The 21,638-nt window shown below is 41.9% G+C and overlaps 1 protein-coding gene across 1 annotated transcript in view; it reads left to right on the top strand.

The window, feature by feature from the left end:
- Positions 1–21,358, top strand: part of SREK1IP1 (SREK1 interacting protein 1) — a 78,734-nt gene extending 57,376 nt beyond the window's left edge. Inside the window, exons 4-5 of the mRNA XM_068249750.1 lie at positions 15,434–15,506; positions 19,212–21,358. Coding sequence (XP_068105851.1) covers positions 15,434–15,506; positions 19,212–19,386 — 248 coding nt within the window. The 3' untranslated portion in view covers positions 19,387–21,358. The remainder of the gene's footprint in view (positions 1–15,433; positions 15,507–19,211) is intronic.
- Positions 21,359–21,638: the final 280 nt, after the last annotated feature.

The following is a 21,638-nucleotide window of genomic DNA, read 5'->3' as shown; positions in this document are numbered from 1 at the left end:
AATAATCCAGGACACACTCCCGTTCCACTCAGGCTGTGAATTGCAGTCATTTAAAAGTGGTTGTGTAGTGGTCTCTTTCATTCTGGGGCAGCAGCCAGGGCTTGTCAAACTCTGGTTACTGGTCATTGTATCTCACCCTAATGTACCTTCGCCTAAAGGATTATTGGGATCACCTGTTCAATTTCTCATTAATGCAATTATCTAATCAACCAATCACATGGCAGTTGCTTCAATGCATTTAGGGGTGTGGTCCTGGTCAAGACAAACTCCTGAACTCCAAACTGAATGTCAGAATGGGAAAGAAAGGTGAGTTAAGCAATTTTGAGCAAGGCTTGTTGGTGCCAGATGGGCCGGTCTGAGTATTTCACAATCTGCTCAGTTACTGGGATTTTCACGCACAGCCATTTCTAGGGTTCACAAAGAATGATGTGAAAAGGGAAAAACATCCAGTATGTGGCAGTCCTGTGGGCGAAAATGCCTTGTTGATGCTAGAGGTTAGAGGAGAATGGGCCGACTGATTCAAGCTGATAGAGCGTTGACTAAAATAACCACTCGTTACAACAGAGGTATGTAGCAAAGCATTTGTGAAGCCACAACACGCACAACCTTGAGGCGGATGGGCTACAACAGCAGAAGACCCCGCCGGGTACCACTCATCCTCACTACAAATAGAAAAAAGAGGCTACAGTTTGCACACACTCACCAAAATTGGACTGTTGAAGACTGGAAAAATGTTGCCTGGTCTGATGAGTCTCGATAGTCAGAATATGGCGTAAACAGAATGAGAACATGAATCCATCATGCCTTGTTACCACTGTGCAGGATGCTGTTGGTGGTGGTGGTGTAATGGTGTGGCACACTTTAGGCCCCTTAGTGCCAATTGGGCATTAAAGAAAACCTGTACTGAAAATAAAAGTCAAAATAGGCATACACAAGTCATACTTACCTTCCATGTAGTCTACTCCTCAGTGTCTTTCTCCTGTCCTGCGTCCTATTTGTTCACTATGATCAAGGGAATTTTCCGTCCTCCATTTTGAAAATAGCCATTACCCATAACAGCTTTCTGGTCAGCACACAGTTAAACTGTAACATCGCCCACTTGAGCCATAGGGAAACATGGACTATCCCTGGTACATCAGTTTTCCTCTCAGCTGTAACTGACAGCAACTGATCTTTTACTGACAGCAACTGATATATTTCAGATCTGACAAAATATTGTCAGAACTGGATGGGATTATTGTCAGAAGAAAATGGAGCGCTTCTGAGAGGAACTGATGGCAAGGTAACTATGCAATGTTCATTTGAAGTTACCTCATGTGTTTATTTTAAATATTTTTACTCAGTACAGGTTCTCTTTAAGTGCCATGGGCTACCTGAGCATTGTTTCTGACCATGTCCATCCCTTCATGACCACCATGTACCCATCCTCTGATGGCTACTTCCAGCAGGATAATGCACTATGTCACAAAGCTCCAAAACATTTCAAATTTTGTTTCTTAACCTCTTGAGGACTGCAGTGCTTAAACCCCCTAAAGACCCCAGGCCTTTTATTGTTAAAATTGCCACTGCAGCTTTAAGGCCAAGCTGCAGGGCCGCACAACACAGTACAAGAGTGATTTCCCCCCCTTTCCCCTCACCAACAGAGCTCTCTGTTGGTGGGGTCTGATCGCAGCGCTGTACATGTAAATACACGGCGGTTTCGTGCTCCGCCCACCAGGATTGCGCACACATCTCCTGCAAACTGCTGCCCCAGGACTTTACGCCAATTGGCATTAGCTGGTCCTGGGGCTGCCGCCACGCCTATCGGCGTGACGCGGTCGGAAGAAGTTATACATGACAATGAGTTCACTGTACTAAAATGGCCCCCACAGTCACCAGATCTCAACCCAATAGAGCATCTTTGGGATGTGATGGAACGGGAGCTTCATGCCCTGGATGTGCATCCCACAAATCTCCATCAACTGCAAGATGCTATCCTATCAATATGGCCAACATTTCTAAAGAATGCTTTCAGCGCCTTGTTGAATCATTGCCACGTAGAATTAAGGCAGTTCTGAAGGCGAAAGTGGGTAAAACACTGTATTCGTATATAATTCTTTTATTAGGTGAGTGTATATGTTAAGACAACTGACCTGAGAGGGATATAGAGGCTGCCATATTTATCTCCCTCTAAACAATGCAGGTTGCTTGGCTGTCCTGCTTATCCTCTGCCTCTAATAGATTTACGTTTAGCCAGACCCTGAACAAGCATATGCAGATCAGGAAGACACACAGGATGCCAGGCAACTGTAATTGCACGGTGGCATAGTGGTTAGCACTCTCACCGAGCAGGGCTGGGTCCCCAGTTCAAATCCCAACCACCATCTGCACAGAGTTTGTATGCTCTCCCGTGTCTGTGTTGGTTTCCTCCGGGCACTCCAGTTCCCTCCCACAAAAACCTGCAGATACATTAACCTACCTGGCAGTGCATCTCTGTCTGGATTTATGGGTCTAAAAGTGGTAAAAAAAAATTTTTCAACCATTTTAGGCCTCCAACTCTTAGAGACTCTGTAACGGAAAAAGTTCCCCTGGGGGTACTCATCTCGGTAGGGGAAGCCTCTGGATCCTATCGAGGGATCCCCCGTCCTCCTGTGTTTCAGTCGGTAGAGCATGAGACTCTTAATCTCAGGGTCGTGGGTTCGTGCCCCATGTTGGGCGCCCTAGGCTCGCTACATGATTTAAAAAAAAAAATAACACAAAAACTGCTGCGCTGCCCCGCCCCCTGGCGGTTTTTAATAGACCGCCAGGAGGGTTAAGCCATAGACCCTGAACAAGCATATGCAGATCAGTTGTTTCTGGCATTGTCAGATTTAACGATTAGCTGCATGCTTGTTTCTGGTGGGACTCAGACACTACTGCAGCCAATCAGCAGGGCTGCAAGGCCAGGGCAGCCATCAGGGGGGGGACAACTGACACTGCAGTGAGGGGCCCAGGGCTTTTGAGGGCCCTGCCCCCCCTCCCCCAAGCACTGGAAAGACCAAATGTGCTGGTTGCGGGCCTGTGGCTCACTAACCAGAACACCGCGTTCCAGGAGAGAGAGTGACATCAGCACTTGAACGTTGGGAGCAGATGAGTGAGCCTACTACAGTGGACTTTCTATACTGGGCCACCACCTATACCTAGCTACCTATACTGGAGCACCACCTATACTTGGCTACCTATACTGAGGGCACCACCTGTACCTGTACTCCACCAACACCATGCAATGGTCAAGCCCACTTTTTGCCGCATCACGCTGTGCAAGCCGCTTTCTTCAGTGTCTGAGCCATGCACATTTTTTGCCGCAGCACACTTTGCGCACAGACATGGGGGTGGGGTGGCTAGTGGGCGGGCACAGCAACCAGTGGGGTGTGATGTGTGAGGGGCCCCAAAATTTCTGATGGCGGCCCTGTGCAAGACAACAGTATTTTTTAAAAGGAAATAAATATGGCAGCCTCCATATTTTCACTAAAGATATGTAACGGCATAATCATTAAAAAAAAAATGTTACAGCTGATACAAATCCTACAATAAATTTGCACTGTTTCTACTTCCTGCTTTCCTGGTTATTGTTAACATCCTGTGCTTTCAAATAAGCTTATCAGTTATGACGGTCAGCTGACACGGGAGAGATCGAACTACAACTTGTGATTAGACACAGATGAGGGTGAATTGGACTGCCTAAACTCTCTAAATACATAAAGGGTGCATTTATCTGTTTTTCTTCTGTCCTGTGCAAAGAGTTCAGGTCCATTTAGGCATCAGTGTTTACTATATGGAGAGCTTCCTAAGCAGAGCTCTATACACAGCTGCAGTTAACCCTCCTGGCGGTAACGCCGAACGTAGTTCGGGGTAAGCCGCGCAGGAGGATTTCTCAGGCCCCGCTGGGCCGATTTGCATAATTTTTATTTTTCTTTTTGAAAAGTGCTAGCTGCGTGTGCACACTGATCTCCGCCGATTCGCCTCTACCCGCCGCGCCAACCCCCTCCCCCCCCCAGACCCCTTGCGCAGCCTGGCCTATCAGCGCCAGGCAGCGCTGAGAGGTGGATCGGGACTCCCGATGACGTTGATGATGTCATCACGACCGTCTGCATGGTGACGGGAAAAGCCCTCCAGGAAATCCCGTTCTTTGAACGGGATTTCCTGATTGCAGATCGCCGGAGGCGATCAGAGTGGGTGGGGGGATGCCGCTGCACAGCAGCCATCATGTAGCGAGCCCTAGGCTCGCTACAGGATTGAAAAAAATCCGCCAGGAGGGTTAAGAATGAATTAGACTGGCTAATCTGCCTAAACAAACTTAGAACACACAGCAGTGAATTTCTTCAGCAACTCTATGTGGCATAAAGCCTTTTCATTGTGTGATGTGCTAGAGTTCTTGTCCACTTTAATACGGTGTTCATTGTACAAGAAAGTTGGCTTTTTTTTTTTTTTTTTTTTTTTTTTTTTTTTTTTTTCAAAAACTTAAGAATTCTAGCCTTGTCCTCTTTTGAATGGACTGCTTCACCCAATGCAGACTCTTAAATTAAAAGCCTTCATTTTTCTCTAGTCTATTAGGTTTTTTTTCCCCCCTAATGGTTGAACATACTTTAAACCACTTAATGCTGGTAGAGGAAGAAGAATGAGCGGTACAGAGAATACTGGTACAGGCTGTAATTCTGAGATCTGTATTGTTTCCGAAATCTCTCAAGGTCAGTTCTCTGTTCACAGGAAATTGCTATCTAAAACCGATAACTGCATGTACATTTAAATATGTGTCCTGATATACCTTCATATCAGAATATCAGTATTCATTACCTTACCATATATGCTCTTGTATAATCCAATTCACGTATAAATCCAGCTCCCCATTTTTACATAAGGGAACAGGTAATATGGTTGTCGACGTAAGCCAAGGACCCTTTACTTCATCATCATAACTCCTGTCAGCACTCTGCTGTTTCCCCAATTGGCCACACCTTCACGCTTGTTCTCTGGACTGTCCCACTGCCAGTGTGCTTCCTCCAAGGACCACCACAATCACCAGACAGCCACTGGTGGTCCTCCTATGATATAACACGCTGCATAGTTCTGTGGTGGAGAGCCTTCCCATTTCATGTTCAAGGAGAGTGGGTTCCAGGCTTCAGCACCAGGACACACAGCAACAGACCTTAGAGGGTACATAGCTGGGTAGCAATAGAACCAGGGTAGGTAGCTGTTACAGATCCTGTCCAGCACACTCCCACACACGGGAAAATACTTTGCTTTAGCAGTGTTTTACATTATATTGGAGGGGGAGGGGGGGGGGGAGCAGTGGCAACAAGCAGAAGGGAGGTGGAGGGGGCATGAGTACTCAACATTGATCCTAGATTTTAAATTTATGGTCATTTTTGTTATTTTTGTTGAAACTACAACTATAGTGAGAAGAGTATGGAGGCTTCCATATTTATTTCCTTTTAAACAATACCTGTTGCATGGCAACCTTGGGGGTCTATTTGGCTGCAGTAGTGTTTGAATAACACCAGAAACAAGCATGCAGCTAATCTTGAATATACCTGTGCAGGATCGTATTAGAGGCAGAGGATTAGCAGGACTGCCAGGCAACTGGTATTGCTTAAAATGAAATAAAAACGGCAGCCTCCATACACCTCTATCTTTAGTTACACTTTGAAGGACAGAATTGAAAAAAAAAATACATACATGTAAATGTACCACTCTCCCTGAGTAAAATGCACTATAAATTATTTTTTCTTGTTCTGCTGGAACTTATAGTTGACAGTATAGATCTGACTGATTTTGGACTAGTACATCTCCTCATGGGGTATTCTCAAATATTTATGTACAAAAGCACTTACTGGACAGCAGTTGCTCAGTCCAACTGCCAAAATAGTGTGCAAATGATTAAAAAGACTGTATAGATCTTTTCCAGGGAGTGCTTTTGTAAAGCATAAAGATAATACTGTGAATCCCCTTTGAGGAGATGGACTAGCCTAAAATCTGTCAGATCTGTCAGCATTTTACTATGTACTGTAAGCAAGAGCAACATGGGGGAAAAAACATTGTATAGTGTATTTATGCACATTTTATATGTATGTATTTAATCTCTTTGTTTATACATGACCACGGTGACAACCCACTGTTTTAAGGTATGACACAATGGTGCTTTAAATAAATCTAAGAGCTATTTTTTCTACAAGTCTGGTTCCAACCCTTATGGTATTTCCAACTTGTGACCCCAATAGGTACTGGGGTGTGGGTCTAGGAATACATGTCATTATTCTTGGAACTTGTGTGTGATCTTTTCCCCCATGTTCCATTGTATACAACAGAAGTTTGTTTTGAAATGTAAAGTTGTTCTGCAAGCGGAAATAAGTACCATGGGGGGGGGGTCCCTGCTTACCAGAAAAACACCCAGTGGCTGTCCGCGTCCGTCGCCGTGTTTGCCTTCTCCCTCCCCAGTGCAGAGTACACCAAAGCAGGGTGCATAGCTACCTCTCATTTCCTTCATTGCCAGTCTCTTCAGCTGCTTATATTCTTTATTTAGGCACCTGAAGTCTAAATTTTGCCTAAAAGCTCCACCCGCTTTTTCTAACCTTGCCACAAAATCAATCAATTGACATCAATAATTTAAATTTTGCTATTAAAATGAAACAAATCTGATTGTCTGCTTTTGGCACCGCCCATTTAGTGAATTAGAAGCCCAGTTACCCAATGACCGACTGTAACAGGTTTGAGGCCTCTGCTATTAACTGTGTAAGAGTGGCAGCAATTTGAACCACCCTTGAAAATCAGTAGGTGAATTTTGATTGGCTGTTATAGGCTCTACCCACTTTTCTGAATATTTATCCCTGTTACCCAGTGTCCAACTGTACAAAGTTGAAGAGCTCTGCCATTAATAGTGTACGAATGGCTGCAGTTTATATTTTCCCAGTTATTTTTTTTGGGGGGGGGGGGGCTCTGCCTACTTTTTGTAACGTTGACACAGTCAATAAATGACCAAGTTTGTGAGCTTTCCAGCTCCTGGCATCAACAATCAGTGAATGTAAGCAGTTTATCCAGCAAAGAAATCTGATTGGCTTTCTGTGGCCTCGCCCCTTTAGTGAATTTGAACCCCAGTCACTCAATAGCTGAACTTTTATTGGCCGTAGTAGGCTCCACCCACTTTCCTGAATATTGATCCCAGTGACCAAGTGTGCCAAGTTTGAAAAACCTTCAATTAACAGTCTAAGAACGGCTGCAGTTTACATTTTCCCATCGAAAATAAAGCGCTGAAATTTGATTGGCTGTTTTATGGTCTGCCCACTTTCCCCACATTCTTCACCTCTGTCATCAAGTGACCAACTGCCAAGTTTGGGGGATTTATTGCTGTGAGAATGGCAGCCTTTTACATTTTTTCCATTGATGTGAATGGGTGAAATCTGAAATCGGTAGTAAGGGATCTGTATATCAAGTTTCATTGAAATCCATCAAGGTGTTTTCGAGTGACACACACACCTGCCACGTGGAACGAGGCTACGGAGGAGAATAAAGGAAGCCTCTTTAGGAACCAGAGACTTCCCCCTCTCGAGATAAGTACCCCTGAGGGGCACTTTTTTACTTCAGGGCCACTTTAAGTCAAATTTCGCATTTGATGTACAAAGGGGCAAAGGGTAGCCTGTTTTATTTGCTCCAACTGAAGACCTATTGTAGTACAGATTACTGGAAAACTCAATTCTGCACAGAAGACACATCTAAACACACGGTTAAGTGTGCACAAGGTTGTGAAGCCATATTGACCCTGTCCCCCTGAAAGTGTCTACAGAAGGAATGTGAGCATTAGAACTTGACCATGGAGCAATGGAAGCCATGACTAGTTATGAATTTGTCAATTTCCCTCCGGAGTTCCACTTTAATGTTGTATAAATGAAGCATGAATGAATTCAAACAAATTCATAGATGTTTCTTATTGCTAACAGTGTAGAACACTTGCATTAGGCTTGGAGCGCTGAGCATTATTCTCTTGGAATGATGACATATGAGACATTTGCCATTTTTATCACTTGAAGTGGATGATTTCAGGTCTGTTAGCTCCCTGCGTGGCACCTGTGGAATTGTTAAAGCTAACAAGCTCTCTTGAAATGTAACTGCTCTATTATGTAAATGCTACAAGCTGAGTGAAATCCTTCGCTCCTTGCTGCAGTTATTGGCAATGACAAATTGACTGCTACATCTTCTAACCCCCCAGCCTGTAATTGTGTAGATTCTAGGACTTCTGGAAAATCATTGATTGTTTCATTCAATTTCACATACAATTCACTGACATCCACATTTTCTTTTAATTGGATCATTCTATATTGTTAAAGCAGCAGGTACAGCCATACTATCCGAGGGAGAAAAAAAACAAAAACATAAGTAGATAAGTACTTGTCCACGTTTTGATTTCAGTGAATTTTATAAAGTAAATGAAGAGAAAACTGTTCTAGGCATTTCCATCTTTACTGCCTGATTGAAGCTAATCCTGATGTAATTTCCTCCATTACTTTTTTTTTTTCCTCCTAGAAACTGCACAGTCTTATCTAGCTTGCTTTGTAAATGCGCGTGATCACAGCATAGAACGTATTTCAGCAGCTTCTGCAGAGTGGTGAGGTATATTTCCCTTATCAGCCTCATGTCACACTGAACTGCCCTCAACCAATCAGTGAGGAGCATAGGATTCATTACAGCAGAAAGTACTGCGCAGGTGCAGAATGCTCCCAGCCGTGGGCATGCGATGGGGGAGCATACACCTGCGTCGATTGGCCCAGACTGAAGGACTTTCAGGCCAAATTGAGCAGGATCAAGGCTGTGCAGGAGGACAGCGAGGGAGTGATCAGCCTGGAGGGGGCTGTAGGAAACCCCAGATAGTTATGTGTGTATGTGTATGTGTGTGTGTGTATATGTATGTGTATATATATATATATATATATATATATATATATATATATATATATATATATATATATATATATATATATATATATATATATATATATATATATATATATATATATATATATAATTTTTTTTAATCCCCCAGTCTCAGGTAAACTTCAAAGACTGCAACTATACATTTACTAGGGTCTTGGTAAATAAAAGGGGGGGGGGGGGGTGTGCAATCCTGGGTATGCATATATCACAAAATAGCAACAATTACACTAATAACTACCTGTGCCACCTCCTGACATCATTGAAAACTAATAAGGGGAGGGGCTAGTCAACCAGGAAGTACTACAATGATGTCCTGTAATGTATGAATATAGAAAACTTTTCATTGCAACAATAATCTTAAACCATATTAAAACCAATATAGCATAGATGTACAGTACCCTCTTTCCCTGAAAATAATCCCTACCCTGAAAGTAAGCTGCCCTAGCTGGAATTCTGAGCATGCTTGAAATATAAGCCCTAGCGGATGTTAAAGAGGAGGAAGAGGCAGCCAGTAAGCCGGAAAACATTGGTGCAGTGCCATTTGGGCACCAGTCCTGTCATCCCAGCACACAGCAAGGTTATCAGAGGTGTGCAGGGTTGACGGGGCAGGTGCCTGAACAGTACAGAAGCATACCTTCAAAGCCAGGGGCAGCACAAAGGAACAGGAAATTTTCTGCTGAGACACTTCCTGATCCAAATATAAGACATACCCTGAAAATAAGCCCTAGCACATCTTTTGGAGCAAAATGTAATATGACAGTGTCTTATTTTAGGGGGAACACGGTAAACTGTAACCGATGGGCAGCCATACATCAAGTGCACCTCTCCATCAGCCATCTGTGCATAATGTTCGATTTTCACAACCCCTGGGGGGTATAAGGCACCACCCTTGCACACTTCACAGTTCCTGGGAGCCATCAATCAAAGCAACAGACCCCATTTGCATATGTATATAGTAAGCAGTATGTAAATAGCAGTTGAATAGCCTCATTTGCAAGTTCTTGCATGCAGTATTAGTGCACAGCGATTGATAAACAAAGACCATAGAGCAACGAGTCATATGGTCAAATGAATGCAGCAGTACTCAGTCGGGGCCAAAGATCCGCAAGTCTAATGGTCAAAATAAATTTTTGAGTCAACATGCAAGACAGCCAATTACTGTGCTGGGCAGAGATGCATACTTGTGTTTGTGCAGCTTTGGAGGCTTGTACTAGTTCAGTATACAGTGGAGGAAATAATTATTTGACCCCTCACTGATTTTGTAAGTTTGTCCAATGACAAAGAAATGAAAAGTCTCAGAACAGTATCATTTCAATGGTAGGTTTATTTTAACAGTGGCAGATAGCACATCAAAAGGAAAATCAAAAAAATAACCTTAAATAAAAGATAGCAACTGATTTGCATTTCATTGAGTGAAATAAGTTTTTGAACCCCTACCAACCATTAAGAGTTCTGGCTCCCACAGAGTGGTTAGACACTTCTACTCAATTAGTCACCCGCATTAAGGACACCTGTCTTAACTAGTCACGCGTATAAAAGACACCTGTCCACAGAATCAATCAATCAAGCAGACTCCAAACTCTCCAACATGGGAAAGACCAAAGAGCTGTCCAAGGATGTCAGAGACAAAATTGTAGACCTGCACAAGGCTGGAATGGGCTACAAAACCATTAGCAAGAAGCTGGGAGAGAAGGTGACAACTGTTGGTGTGATTGTTCGAAAATGGAAGGAGCACAAAATGACCATCAATCGTCCTCGCTCTGGGTCTCCACGCAAGATCTCACGTCGTGGGGTGTCAATGGTTCTGAGAAAGGTGAAAAAGCATCCTAGAACTACACGGGAGGAGTTAGTGAATGACCTCAAATTAGCAGGGACCACAGTCGCCAAGAAAACCATTGGAAACACATTACACCGCAATGGATTAAAATCCTGCAGGGCTCGCAAGGTCCCCCTGCTCAAGAAGGCACATGTGCAGGCCCGTCTGAAGTTTGCCAATGAACACCTGAATGATTCTGTGAGTGACTGGGAGAAGGTGCTGTGGTCTGATGAGACCAAAATAGAGCTCTTTGGCATTAACTCAACTCGCTGTGTTTGGAGGAAGAAAAATGCTGCCTATGACCCCCAAAACACCGTCCCCACCGTCAAGCATGGGGGTGGAAACATTTTGCTTTGGGGGTGTTTTTCTGCTAAGGGCACAGGACAACTTAATCGCATTAACGGGAAAATGGACGGAGCCATGTATCGTGAAATCCTGAACGACAACCTCCTTCCCTCTGCCAGGAAACTGAAAATGGGTCGTGGATGGGTGTTCCAGCACGACAATGACCCAAAACATACAGCAAAGGCAACAAAGGAGTGGCTCAAGAAGAAGCACATTAAGGTCATGGAGTGGCCTAGTCAGTCTCCGGACCTTAATCCAATAGAAAACCTATGGAGGGAGCTCAAGCTCAGAGTTGCACAGAGACAGCCTCGAAACCTTAGGGATTTAGAGATGATCTGCAAAGAGGAGTGGACCAACATTCCTCCTAAAATGTGTGCAAACTTGGTCATCAATTACAAGAAACGTTTGACCTCTGTGCTTGCAAACAAGGGTTTTTCCACTAAGTATTAAGTCTTTTATTGTTAGAGGGTTCAAAAACTTATTTCACTCAATGAAATGCAAATCAGTTGCTATCTTTTATTTAAGGTTATTTTTTCGATTTTCCTTTTGATTTGCTATCTGCCACTGTTAAAATAAACCTACCATTGAAATAATACTGTTCTGAGAGTTTTCATTTCTTTGTCATTGGACAAACTTACAAAATCAGTGAGGGGTCAAATAATTATTTCCTCCACTGTATATAAATAGGATTTCTGGGTATTAGAATAGATAGTGCAGCTATGGAGCAGGCATGTCATGGTTGCAACTGCACACTGCAAGGGTTGAGAAAGAGGCCGGCTCATACCTGCTCGACTATGAGTAGAGATTAAGGTCTGACTCGAGTACAAGTTTACATCTATACTTTTATTTAGTGAGTAAGGCTTACATTTCTAGACTTCTAATCAAGTGTATGCAGTATAACTTGTAGAAATGTAATTTGGTGGTTGCTATGGGCAACAACACACCTTCTGTTTGGCACCAGCAGCTTAGCTTATAGCTACACACAGCGATACGACATTCCCACAGCCGGCAGATATCTCATCTCAAAAGTGGACTCCAAAAGTCTCAAGCTTTAAGGAATTTATTCAGCAAAACAGATATACAGTTGTGTTCATCAGCAATCTTCGTTACATGTTCATTACCTCAGCAAAGCAATCAAGTTGTAGTAGGTCATCTTAAAGGGACACTTAAGCCAGGAATAAAAAATCAGTTTTCCTTTCCTGGGGCTTCTTCCAGCCCCCTCCAGCTGCCCCGTGTCCTCGCAGTCACTCACAGATCGTCTGGTCCCCCGCCACCAGCTAGTTTCATTTTTGCTGACAGGCCCGACAGGCCTGGCCATGAGTATTTTTCTTCGTGTTCCCGTCCGCAATAGCATCCTGCGCCTGTGCAGGACGCTATTGAGAACAGGAACCTGAAGGATACGCGCGGCCTGTGCAGGAAGCCTGCCGACTCCCCTGTCAGGGCCTGTCAGCGAAAATGAAACAGGCTGGCGGTGGAAGACCGCAGGCTCCATGACTGACTGCAGGAGCAGGGGATGGCTGAAGGGGGCTTGTAGAAGCCCCAGGCAAGTAAAACTGATTTTTTTTTATTATTATTTTTATTATTCCGGACTTAAGTGTGCCTTTAAGTGTTTCATGGCATCTTAAAGCAAGTCTAATACCAGCTTTAGGTTCATTTTGCGTTATGTACTAAGACAGTACTTAGGCCTATGTACAGCATACAGACAGATAACAGGAAATTATAAAAGATTGGAAGTAAGCTCTGTAGCCCCTCCTTAGGTTTATATACTATCCTCTAAAGAGTTAAATGTAGCATCACCCGAGGGGTGTGTCATAATCATGTCATATCTGTCATTCACCTGTAGAACATAACAGGAGCCAGCTATTGGCTCCTGGGGTCATGTGACTGACAGGACACTGCGCAGGCGTAGATGGGCCTGCCCGATAAAGGACCAATACTCTGAAATGAGGTAATATGTCCCTGGTATGTTCTAGCTGAATATGTTTTCGGTTCTTGCTGACCATGTTTTTGTTTGGTAGGAACTGTTTATACCTCCCCAGACTGAAAGTCTGGGCCTGATAAATTCTATGCCCTTCGCGAAATATAAACAACTGTTACTAAAAACCCTTCAGTATTTTTCCCAGAAAATGTCTCTTAAACAAATACTCTGCATAGCCAGTCTTTGTACTAAAGCAGTGGTTCTTTAATGTAAATCAGGGTTCTATCTTGCAAGAATCTACCCCAGAAATTCTTACACCTGTCACATTTTTCCCATTGGATGTTATTGTTTATGTTGTGTGAAACATGATTTACATCTGCCCCTCTAAGAGCACAATCCTAGCATATAACTTATTTCTATCAGGCATGAATAACACCTTCTTGAAACTGAAGCAATATTGTGTGTAAGGGGGCCTGTAATGCTGCCTTAGCTATTCTGACCAACAAAAGTATCCAGTGTGCTACAACAAGAACTGCACGTGATGCAGAAAGCACAAGGAGAGTTGCTTAGAATTCTGTATTCCTCAGTAAACACTGATGTTTACAGTTTTGATCTCCCATGGGGCACCAAGGCGCAAAATGTGCGATCGCTGTAACACTCCATCTGCTGGCAAACACAAAGGCGGCTCAGTTCCAGCATTGTGATTACAATAATGTGTTATTTATTTCTTTGTGCGCGGCTCACGTCAAATTGCTCCTATTGTATCTTGCAGCATATTCTCCTGCTTACCAACACTGGAGAACTCAAAACACCATTTTAAGTTGAAAACTACCGCGAGGGTATTGATTTTCACGACTCTTCTTGTATTTACTTAGCATTGATTTCTTTATCCATCAGACTAGCGGTTAAACTGCATCTTAATTTAAAATGAATTATTTCTTTACCATCCAGTTTATTTAATGCAAACATATTTCACGTTATGCGTTTTATTAGACACGGCCTATGCTGAGCAACGGGGTCTTTTTTTTTATAGGACTATATAGAGTTATTAATGTTCTCATAAAAGCTTTGTGACGCCATAAATAGATCCGCAGATAGTATATTTATTGAAGTCCTAAATTACGTTGGCCTTATGATCTGTTTCTCGGAATAAGTAGGTTTTATTGGTGTAGTTTATCACTGAGAACATTGGAATATTAATAGTCTTTTAAAATTTTCCCAGTACGTTTCACATTATTGTTGGTAGTCTTTTTCATTAATCGCACCCATTTAACTGCTATTAATGAGGTTAACCTAATTACATTTCATTGAGCATGTTTTATTTTATGATACATTTACAGGAAACTCTGCAGTCTTTTATTTTTTTTAATTGTAACAATAGATGTCTGAGGTTCCAAATAACCTTTGAGAGAAAAACACAAGAACACAGGAGCCCCTTATGGTGTAGTATATTAGGCAAGGGATCTGAATAATATATAAATATTACTCAAAAAGATGGGTTGCAAAACCAGCAACCCCAGTATCAAGCATGTGAGGAGATCCCGTCATGATTTGGGTCTTTTATAGTCGTCCATCCTCTACGGTGTCAATACCTCAAAGAATGTATAGTTAAGACGTACAAAGGACTCCAATTCACTTCTTCCCACCACCCCCTCAAGTGAACACATGGGGAGTGGGGATATTACTGGGATATAAGAGGCATCCCAAAGGAAAAATGACTTGAGTAAATGATACATTTGGAAAGAAGATGGCTTGCCTGAAGGCAGCAAGCCCCTTAAACAAATAAATCCAATCTCTTGCTTAGCACTGAGAACACGTTTCATGGGTTGTTTCCCGCTTCATCAGGTTAATACAGTGTTTCTCAGTAATCCGTCTGTAGGAACGCCTGTTTGCACTGTATTAACCTGATGAAGCAGGCAATGACCCGTGAAATGTGTTGTTTTCAACACTAATAAAGGGAATTTAATTTATTAGATGAAAAAAACCACTTGCAGATGACTAGGCACCTGTACCTAGTGTACAATCCGCAGACAAGGCTATAGACATTGCAGAACAATGTCTGCAGAAACTGGGCAGCAGTGAATAGTTACATATCATACGTTTCCACAGGGAAGCCGTATTCTAAATCAGAAGAGCTGTTTTGGTCACAAGTTATTGTGAAGCCCTCCTCAGACTCAAATCATCCCTTCCTCCTCCTCCTCTCAGTAATCCTTTAACCTTGGAATTACAGTTTTAAAAAGTTCATACATTTCGTACCTTAAATTTAGGATTTGCATAGTGGTGACATTTTTTTCTCCCCCAAAGACTGGCAGGAATGTACTGTGGAGATCATATAATTCTTTAAAATGCCTCTGCTGTTTTTTCACTGCCATAACAGATTTCTGACTTCACATAGCCACTTTTTCTTTTCACAGGTGAGGTAGATGTCAGCAAGAAAAAGCTTAAGAAGACCAAGGAGAAAACAAAATCAAAGAAACCAAAGAAACGGTAATTTAATAAAAATAAAAGATTTTGAACATTGCTAAATTAAAGGATACCAGAGGTAAAGTTAAAACTTTGTTCTTTGTAGGCCTGTATGTCCTTCGCCTTCCTCCTGGTCCTCCTCCATGCTCAGCTCTTTGGCCCGCTACTGCAGCTGAATTGCCCAAGTCCATCACCTCTGGTATCCTACCTAATAAAACCCCACTGTCCCTGTGTCCCCTGTCCCTGTGTTTGTGCTTTTTTGCCAGAGCGCATGATCGTTGGTGCACATGGCAGGTAGCTTGGTCGTGCATGCGCGCGGCGTGGCGCGCGGGCGGGCACCCTTGGGAATGAGCCTTGGGAAGCCGCAGCGCCAGTTTTTTAACGGGTGAGCTAATTAACTAGTCCTTTAATAAAGCTCCTTTATATGCTTTGATTTCAAATTAAAAGCTGGTTATTGATACTTGATATTTTACTGTCATATCATTCATGTGTTTAATGTGAATGTTTACCGTTTTTTATATTGTTTTTATTAATAGAGGACCACTTACCTCATTGCCCTCTATAGTTATGTCCCTATTTCGTCAGTTTCGCTGCAGGCTTGCACCTACAATCAGCGTTTATAATCTTTGACCACTTTGGTCGAATACTGAGGCAAGGGAGAGAAGGCAGAGCTTCTTTGCCCTGCTCTGTCACTCCTCCGTCATCTCCGCCCCTTTGCTCCTCCCCGTAAGTCGCGCTCCCGCATATGCGCGGCTCCCCTGCTCATTCCAAGAGCGCGCAGTTTTCGTTTCTAGTCTTGTAAAACATCCCCCCTCAGATTGGATTGAGGCCTCATATCATTTTACCGTAAAAGAAGCAGCACTTTCCTAATGACCGCACGTAGACTTCACGCACACGCGCGCGCACTGTCCCTGGAACGCGCACCCCAAGTCTCCAAAGTCTCGCACTATTTTATCAGCGCTGGAGACTTGGAGATATTAGGTAGTAAGAGGCTTCCGACCCGGAAGATGAAGCAAAGGTCGGCAGCCATCTTGGATAGAAACCGAGCTGAATTCTGGCTATATTGCACAAACGGGGGGGGGGGGGGGGGCGGTGGTGCGGCGAAAACAAGCACAGGTGCATGTATGTACATTTTTATACTTGTATATGTAATTTTTTTTTAAGAAAATTTCAACCTGATACCCAATGGCTTTAACCATAAAGTGTACCTGAACTTAGGATGTCTCTCTTTTAAAGGGAACCTAAACTGAGAGGGATATGGATGTTTCCTTTTAAACAATACCAGTTGCTTGGCAGTCCTGCTGATCTCTTTGGCTGTATGGTGGCTGAATCACACAGCTGAAACAAGCATGCAGCTAATCCAGTTTGACTTCAGTCAGAGCACCTGATCTGCATGCTTGTTCGGGGGCTGTGGCTAAAATAATTAGATACACAGGATCAGCAGGAGAGTCAGTCTACTGGTATTATTTTAAAAGGAAAAATCCATATCCTTCTCAGTTTAGGTTCCCTTTAAATAAATAATTGTAAATAATAATAATAAATAATTCTTGTATGTTTTCCTGTGGTAAACCAGGGACGCTAGATCCCTTCATACACAAGGGGTTATTTAGTGATGTAAACTTATTTAGTGAAAGTAAACACTCCATTACAGGGGGGGACAAAAACACTTTATTTTATTTTTTGTGACACTGTCCCTTTTGTAAACTTTTTTTCAAACTTTTTTAAACTGGTAAAAGTTTTCATAAATGATTGCTGCTGTTTGCTATAGCAGTAATCCTTTAACTATAAACAGGAACACAAGCGGTGATGATGGGGAAAGGGGGTTCATGTGCTCGCAACTGTGTTTTTCAATGCTGTATGTTAATTTCACAACCTGGGATGCATGGAACGACAAATTAGGATGTTCGATTCATGTCCTAAAATGAAAGGAGGACAATAGCTTAAACCGATAATGTTATCTTCATATTCTGCTCAAAGAAAGTTTTAACTAGATCAGAACTTTGGATACTTAATTTTTGTATATACAAAGGCCTTGAATTACTAAACTGCCCTGCTAAAGCAGCGCAACTTATATTGAGCAGCGTGAGTTAAAAATCCTCTGCGCATGCTACGTGCTTTAGTGCTCCAGAGCGTGCGCTGCTAACTTAGTTCCGCTTCTTTCTAAGTACTGGCTGCTCCTTTAATCGCATCCTGAGCCCCGTCGGGTCCAGTGTCTTTGTAGGACGTGATCCCCGCACTTTGATTGGCCCAATAGGCTGCCTGTCACGTGAATAATGCCAGGTGCCTGGCATCCTGCTGATCTTTTAGGGCTCGTTTCCACTATAGCGTTGCGGAATCGCCGGCGAATCACCGCAAGCAAATCGCATGCGGGTGCGATTCCGCATGCGTTTTTTGCCGCGATTTCGCATGCGATTTCGCATAGGTAAGGCTGTATGCGAATTTAACCATGTCACTGCCTGTGTAAATTAACATTAATACCTATGCGAAATCGCATGCGAATTCGTGGCAAAAAATGCATGGGGAAAACGCATGCGATTTCCCTATTAAATACATTGCGTGCGATTCGCCTTCATTCACACGCAGGCGAATTCTGAGGGCCCTACCATGCAGATTTTTTCTGCACAGAGAAACGTGCGGGGAAACGTACAAGTGGAAACAGTCCCATCCACTTGTACTGACTGTGCGAATCCGCATGCGGGCAACGCATGCGGATTCGCGATAGTGGAAACGGGCCCTTAGAGCATCAGCAGTGTCTGAATCGCATACTTGACACAAGTCAGAAACCTTTTGTTCTGCGCACAGATCAGAGAGAGCTGAGTGCTCAAATTACACTTGTGATTATTTGAAGAAAGAGAGACAGGCAGTTCTTTATAAATACACACAGGATGTATTTCTCTGTGTTTTCCTTGTCTGTTGTGCAAGAGTTTAGGTCCACTTTAATTGCATATGGACCACAAACTTCATGCAGATCACGTTCTAGCCTGGATTTTGAACTTCAAACGCTACTTTTGCAATTAAAGAGTGCTGACAGGTTAGGTGCTTTGGCATTCAATCCCTGTTTTCTTTGTGTTCATGTATTTCAGCCACATCACAGCTTGCCACACAAAACGTTCAAGCTGTAGTATGAACATGGTCATACTTTGCTGTTTGCATCTCATGTTAAAGGGACACTATCGATTCACATGTTTTTTTTCACTTGAGATAGGAAATGTTTGGGAAGTGCTGCTAAGTACTGGTGTTTACATTTGAATTCTTATATCTTTGTTTACTGGTATCTAATTCCTTTTACACTTTTTTGATAGCAGACAGAGCCATGAGGGGAGGGGGAATTCTCTCACACTTCATCTGTTAATCCTGTGTGTGCAGAGAGCTCAGTCAGAGACAGGCAGAGCTTTCTCTGAGAGCAGAGGAAATGTATCTTATGTACAACATAAACATTTGTAATTTGTGTGTCTGAAATCTGACACCTGACAGGCTTTTTTCATATTACTCTGCTTCAATATTACACTGTTCTTAGCATGTCAGACTGCAGAGATTCATACCTCTGCAAATGAGACATTTCAAACGTAGTTAAAATCTACACACAACAAATTACAGTTTTTGCCTCTATTTAACATGAAAAGTAGGAACATGTTTACACAGTTTAGACATTATTTGCACATTGTCATTGTAGAACACTTTGTTTAATTGTGTTTCTTTAAGTACTATTTACATATTACTGTATTGCAGCTCCTATTCATCAAGTGAATCAGAGGACGGTCCTAAAGCAAAAAAGAGGAAAAGCCACAAAAAAGAGAAGTCCTCAAAAAAAGGAAAACCTCACAAGAAGGGCAAAAAGAAAAGGAAGCGTGAGCGCCATTCGTCCTCTTCTTCTAGCAGCTCTGGCACTTCCAGCAGTGACTAATGGCCTCGCTATGTAGCCAGAAGATTGAGCGCAATTAAGCCTCTGGGCTCCCTCATTATGGAAAATAGCCAGGACGGCCACAGAGCAAATCACAGCTGGCGCATTCTATGGATTCTTGATTTTCTAAAAGTAGGATTTAATTCAAAATGTAGTGAAGACTACGAGCTGTATGTCACATAGCGATGAGAAGGGAAGAAATCGCAGACTGTACATCGACACATTCCATCTATGCAGATTATACACATTATGGCACACATTATACAATATTTTAATAGAGTAGATGTCACACAATACAATAAAATTATCCAATTTTATGGCAATTTGCCAAAATTGATCAGTTCTACAGAAAAATCGAAAAGTTGTTTTTTGAGGGTTTTTTTTAATTTGTTTCCGAAATCTAATCGAATTCCTGTTTTTTTTTTTTTTCTATAAACGTTGATCAAGAGTGGTGGATTTTTCTGATGTAATGTAATGGTGTAGAAGATAATCAAATTCTTTGATGGAGTAGATTGTCAAAGTCTTGATTTAAGTACCCAAGCAATTTTTTCAGTTTTTTTTTTTTTTTTAAAGAATTTAGTTTTCAAATTGAGGAAAAATTTAACACGTTTGTGGCACATTGGTCAGATTTTTCAAATGTTACAATCATTCAGAAAAATTGATTGTAATTATTGGATTTACATAAAAATTGTGTTGTGTGTGGCCACTGTTTAAGGTGACCATTAAAGGTACAATATTTCCTCAGATGCAATCATTCAATCAAATTTATTTGCGAAATGCACAGAAAAGCACGCCGTATGTAGAGAAAATCAACCTGAAATGATTCTTTGATCGATTGAATGAAAATATTTTATGGATCCAAATGTTGGATTTTACGATCATATCTAAAGTGAAAAAAGTGTTCAAATCAAACAGTTTATGGGAACAATTGAAAATTCTCTTCTGATTATATTAGATTTTTTTTTTAAATCACCTTAATGTGAAATTTTTATTATGAACACATTCTGCATGATTCACAAAGCTTTTTCACCTGTTTTCACCTTACATTTTTAAGCTCCCAAAGAGCAAAAATACAAAATAATTAAGGTAAGAAAAGTAAAATTGAAATGAAGTTAATCAGAAACCACTTACTTTGAGTGATTATTTTGCTTGTACATTTGCTGAAGGGCTATTTTTGTTTATCAGGAGAAAAGTAAGTCATTGGAAAAGTTTTGTTAATTGAATCCAATGTAGGGAATGTAGTTGAAAATAAGGTAATAGTAGAATGGCCACATGATGATTTGTTATTTGAAAGGCATGGGCAAAAAATACTGAATACTGTGTACAATACAATGGGTGTATCTGTGAAGATGTAGTCTCAACAGCGTAACTATTAAGGTGATTGACGGTCCAATTTTTTCATCAGAGCGCAATCTTTCGACATAATTTTTCCGATCAAAAGTAATCGGAAGGTAATTACCAATTGTTCTCATAAACAGGTCAATTAGGGCATTTTCTCTCTTCCAATTTGATCGTAAAATCCAACATTTGTATTTATTACATTCTCTGATCAAATCAACGATAGAATCTTTTTACATATTTTTTTCGCCACACTCTGCGATGTCTTCTGTACAATTTGATTGGAAAAATCGCGTTGAGACATCACATCTGATGAAAAAATTGGACCGTTATTGGGCACGTTCAGAGCAACCTTCTGAATGGAGATCTCCACAGCTCTGCATTTCAAGAACACACCAAAGCAAAGTTAAATTAAATATTGTTTGGGGATTTTTTATGTAGGGTTTTTTTTTCTCAGATTCTTTTTTTTGGGGGGGAGGGGGGCAGACGACAACAAGCAGATATCAGCTGTGATTGGTTGCTGTGGGCACACATTTTTTTTCACTGCCTTACCAAGGCGTTTGAATATAAATAAATGTCTAAATATATTAAAATTTGTATGCCTACCAAAACAATAAAGATGGGTAATTTTGTTCCATCTCTGCCTCCATGATTATTTTACAAAGCGTTTGTGCGCTTTCCATTGTTCTGTCCCTAAAAGCAGATATGCCTGTTTGTCTGTACCACAAACTGTGCTCTTTATTTCCCTCCTCTTACAGAACTGCTGTACCTCACATAACCTTGTGCATTAATGGGCTTCACTGTTCAGGCTTTCACAGATCTTTACAGATTTTCTGCCAAAATGCATTTCCTCAGCTACCCGGCATGCAGCAGAGGTGGGGAGGGTTGTTTCTGCGATCTGCTGGTTATATATACAG

The sequence above is a fragment of the Hyperolius riggenbachi genome, chromosome 1 (genome assembly GCF_040937935.1).
Source record: "Hyperolius riggenbachi isolate aHypRig1 chromosome 1, aHypRig1.pri, whole genome shotgun sequence".
NCBI lineage: Eukaryota > Metazoa > Chordata > Amphibia > Anura > Hyperoliidae > Hyperolius > Hyperolius riggenbachi.
The sequence above is the reverse complement of the archived record's forward strand: the minus strand, read 5'-3'. Positions and strand labels throughout refer to the sequence as shown.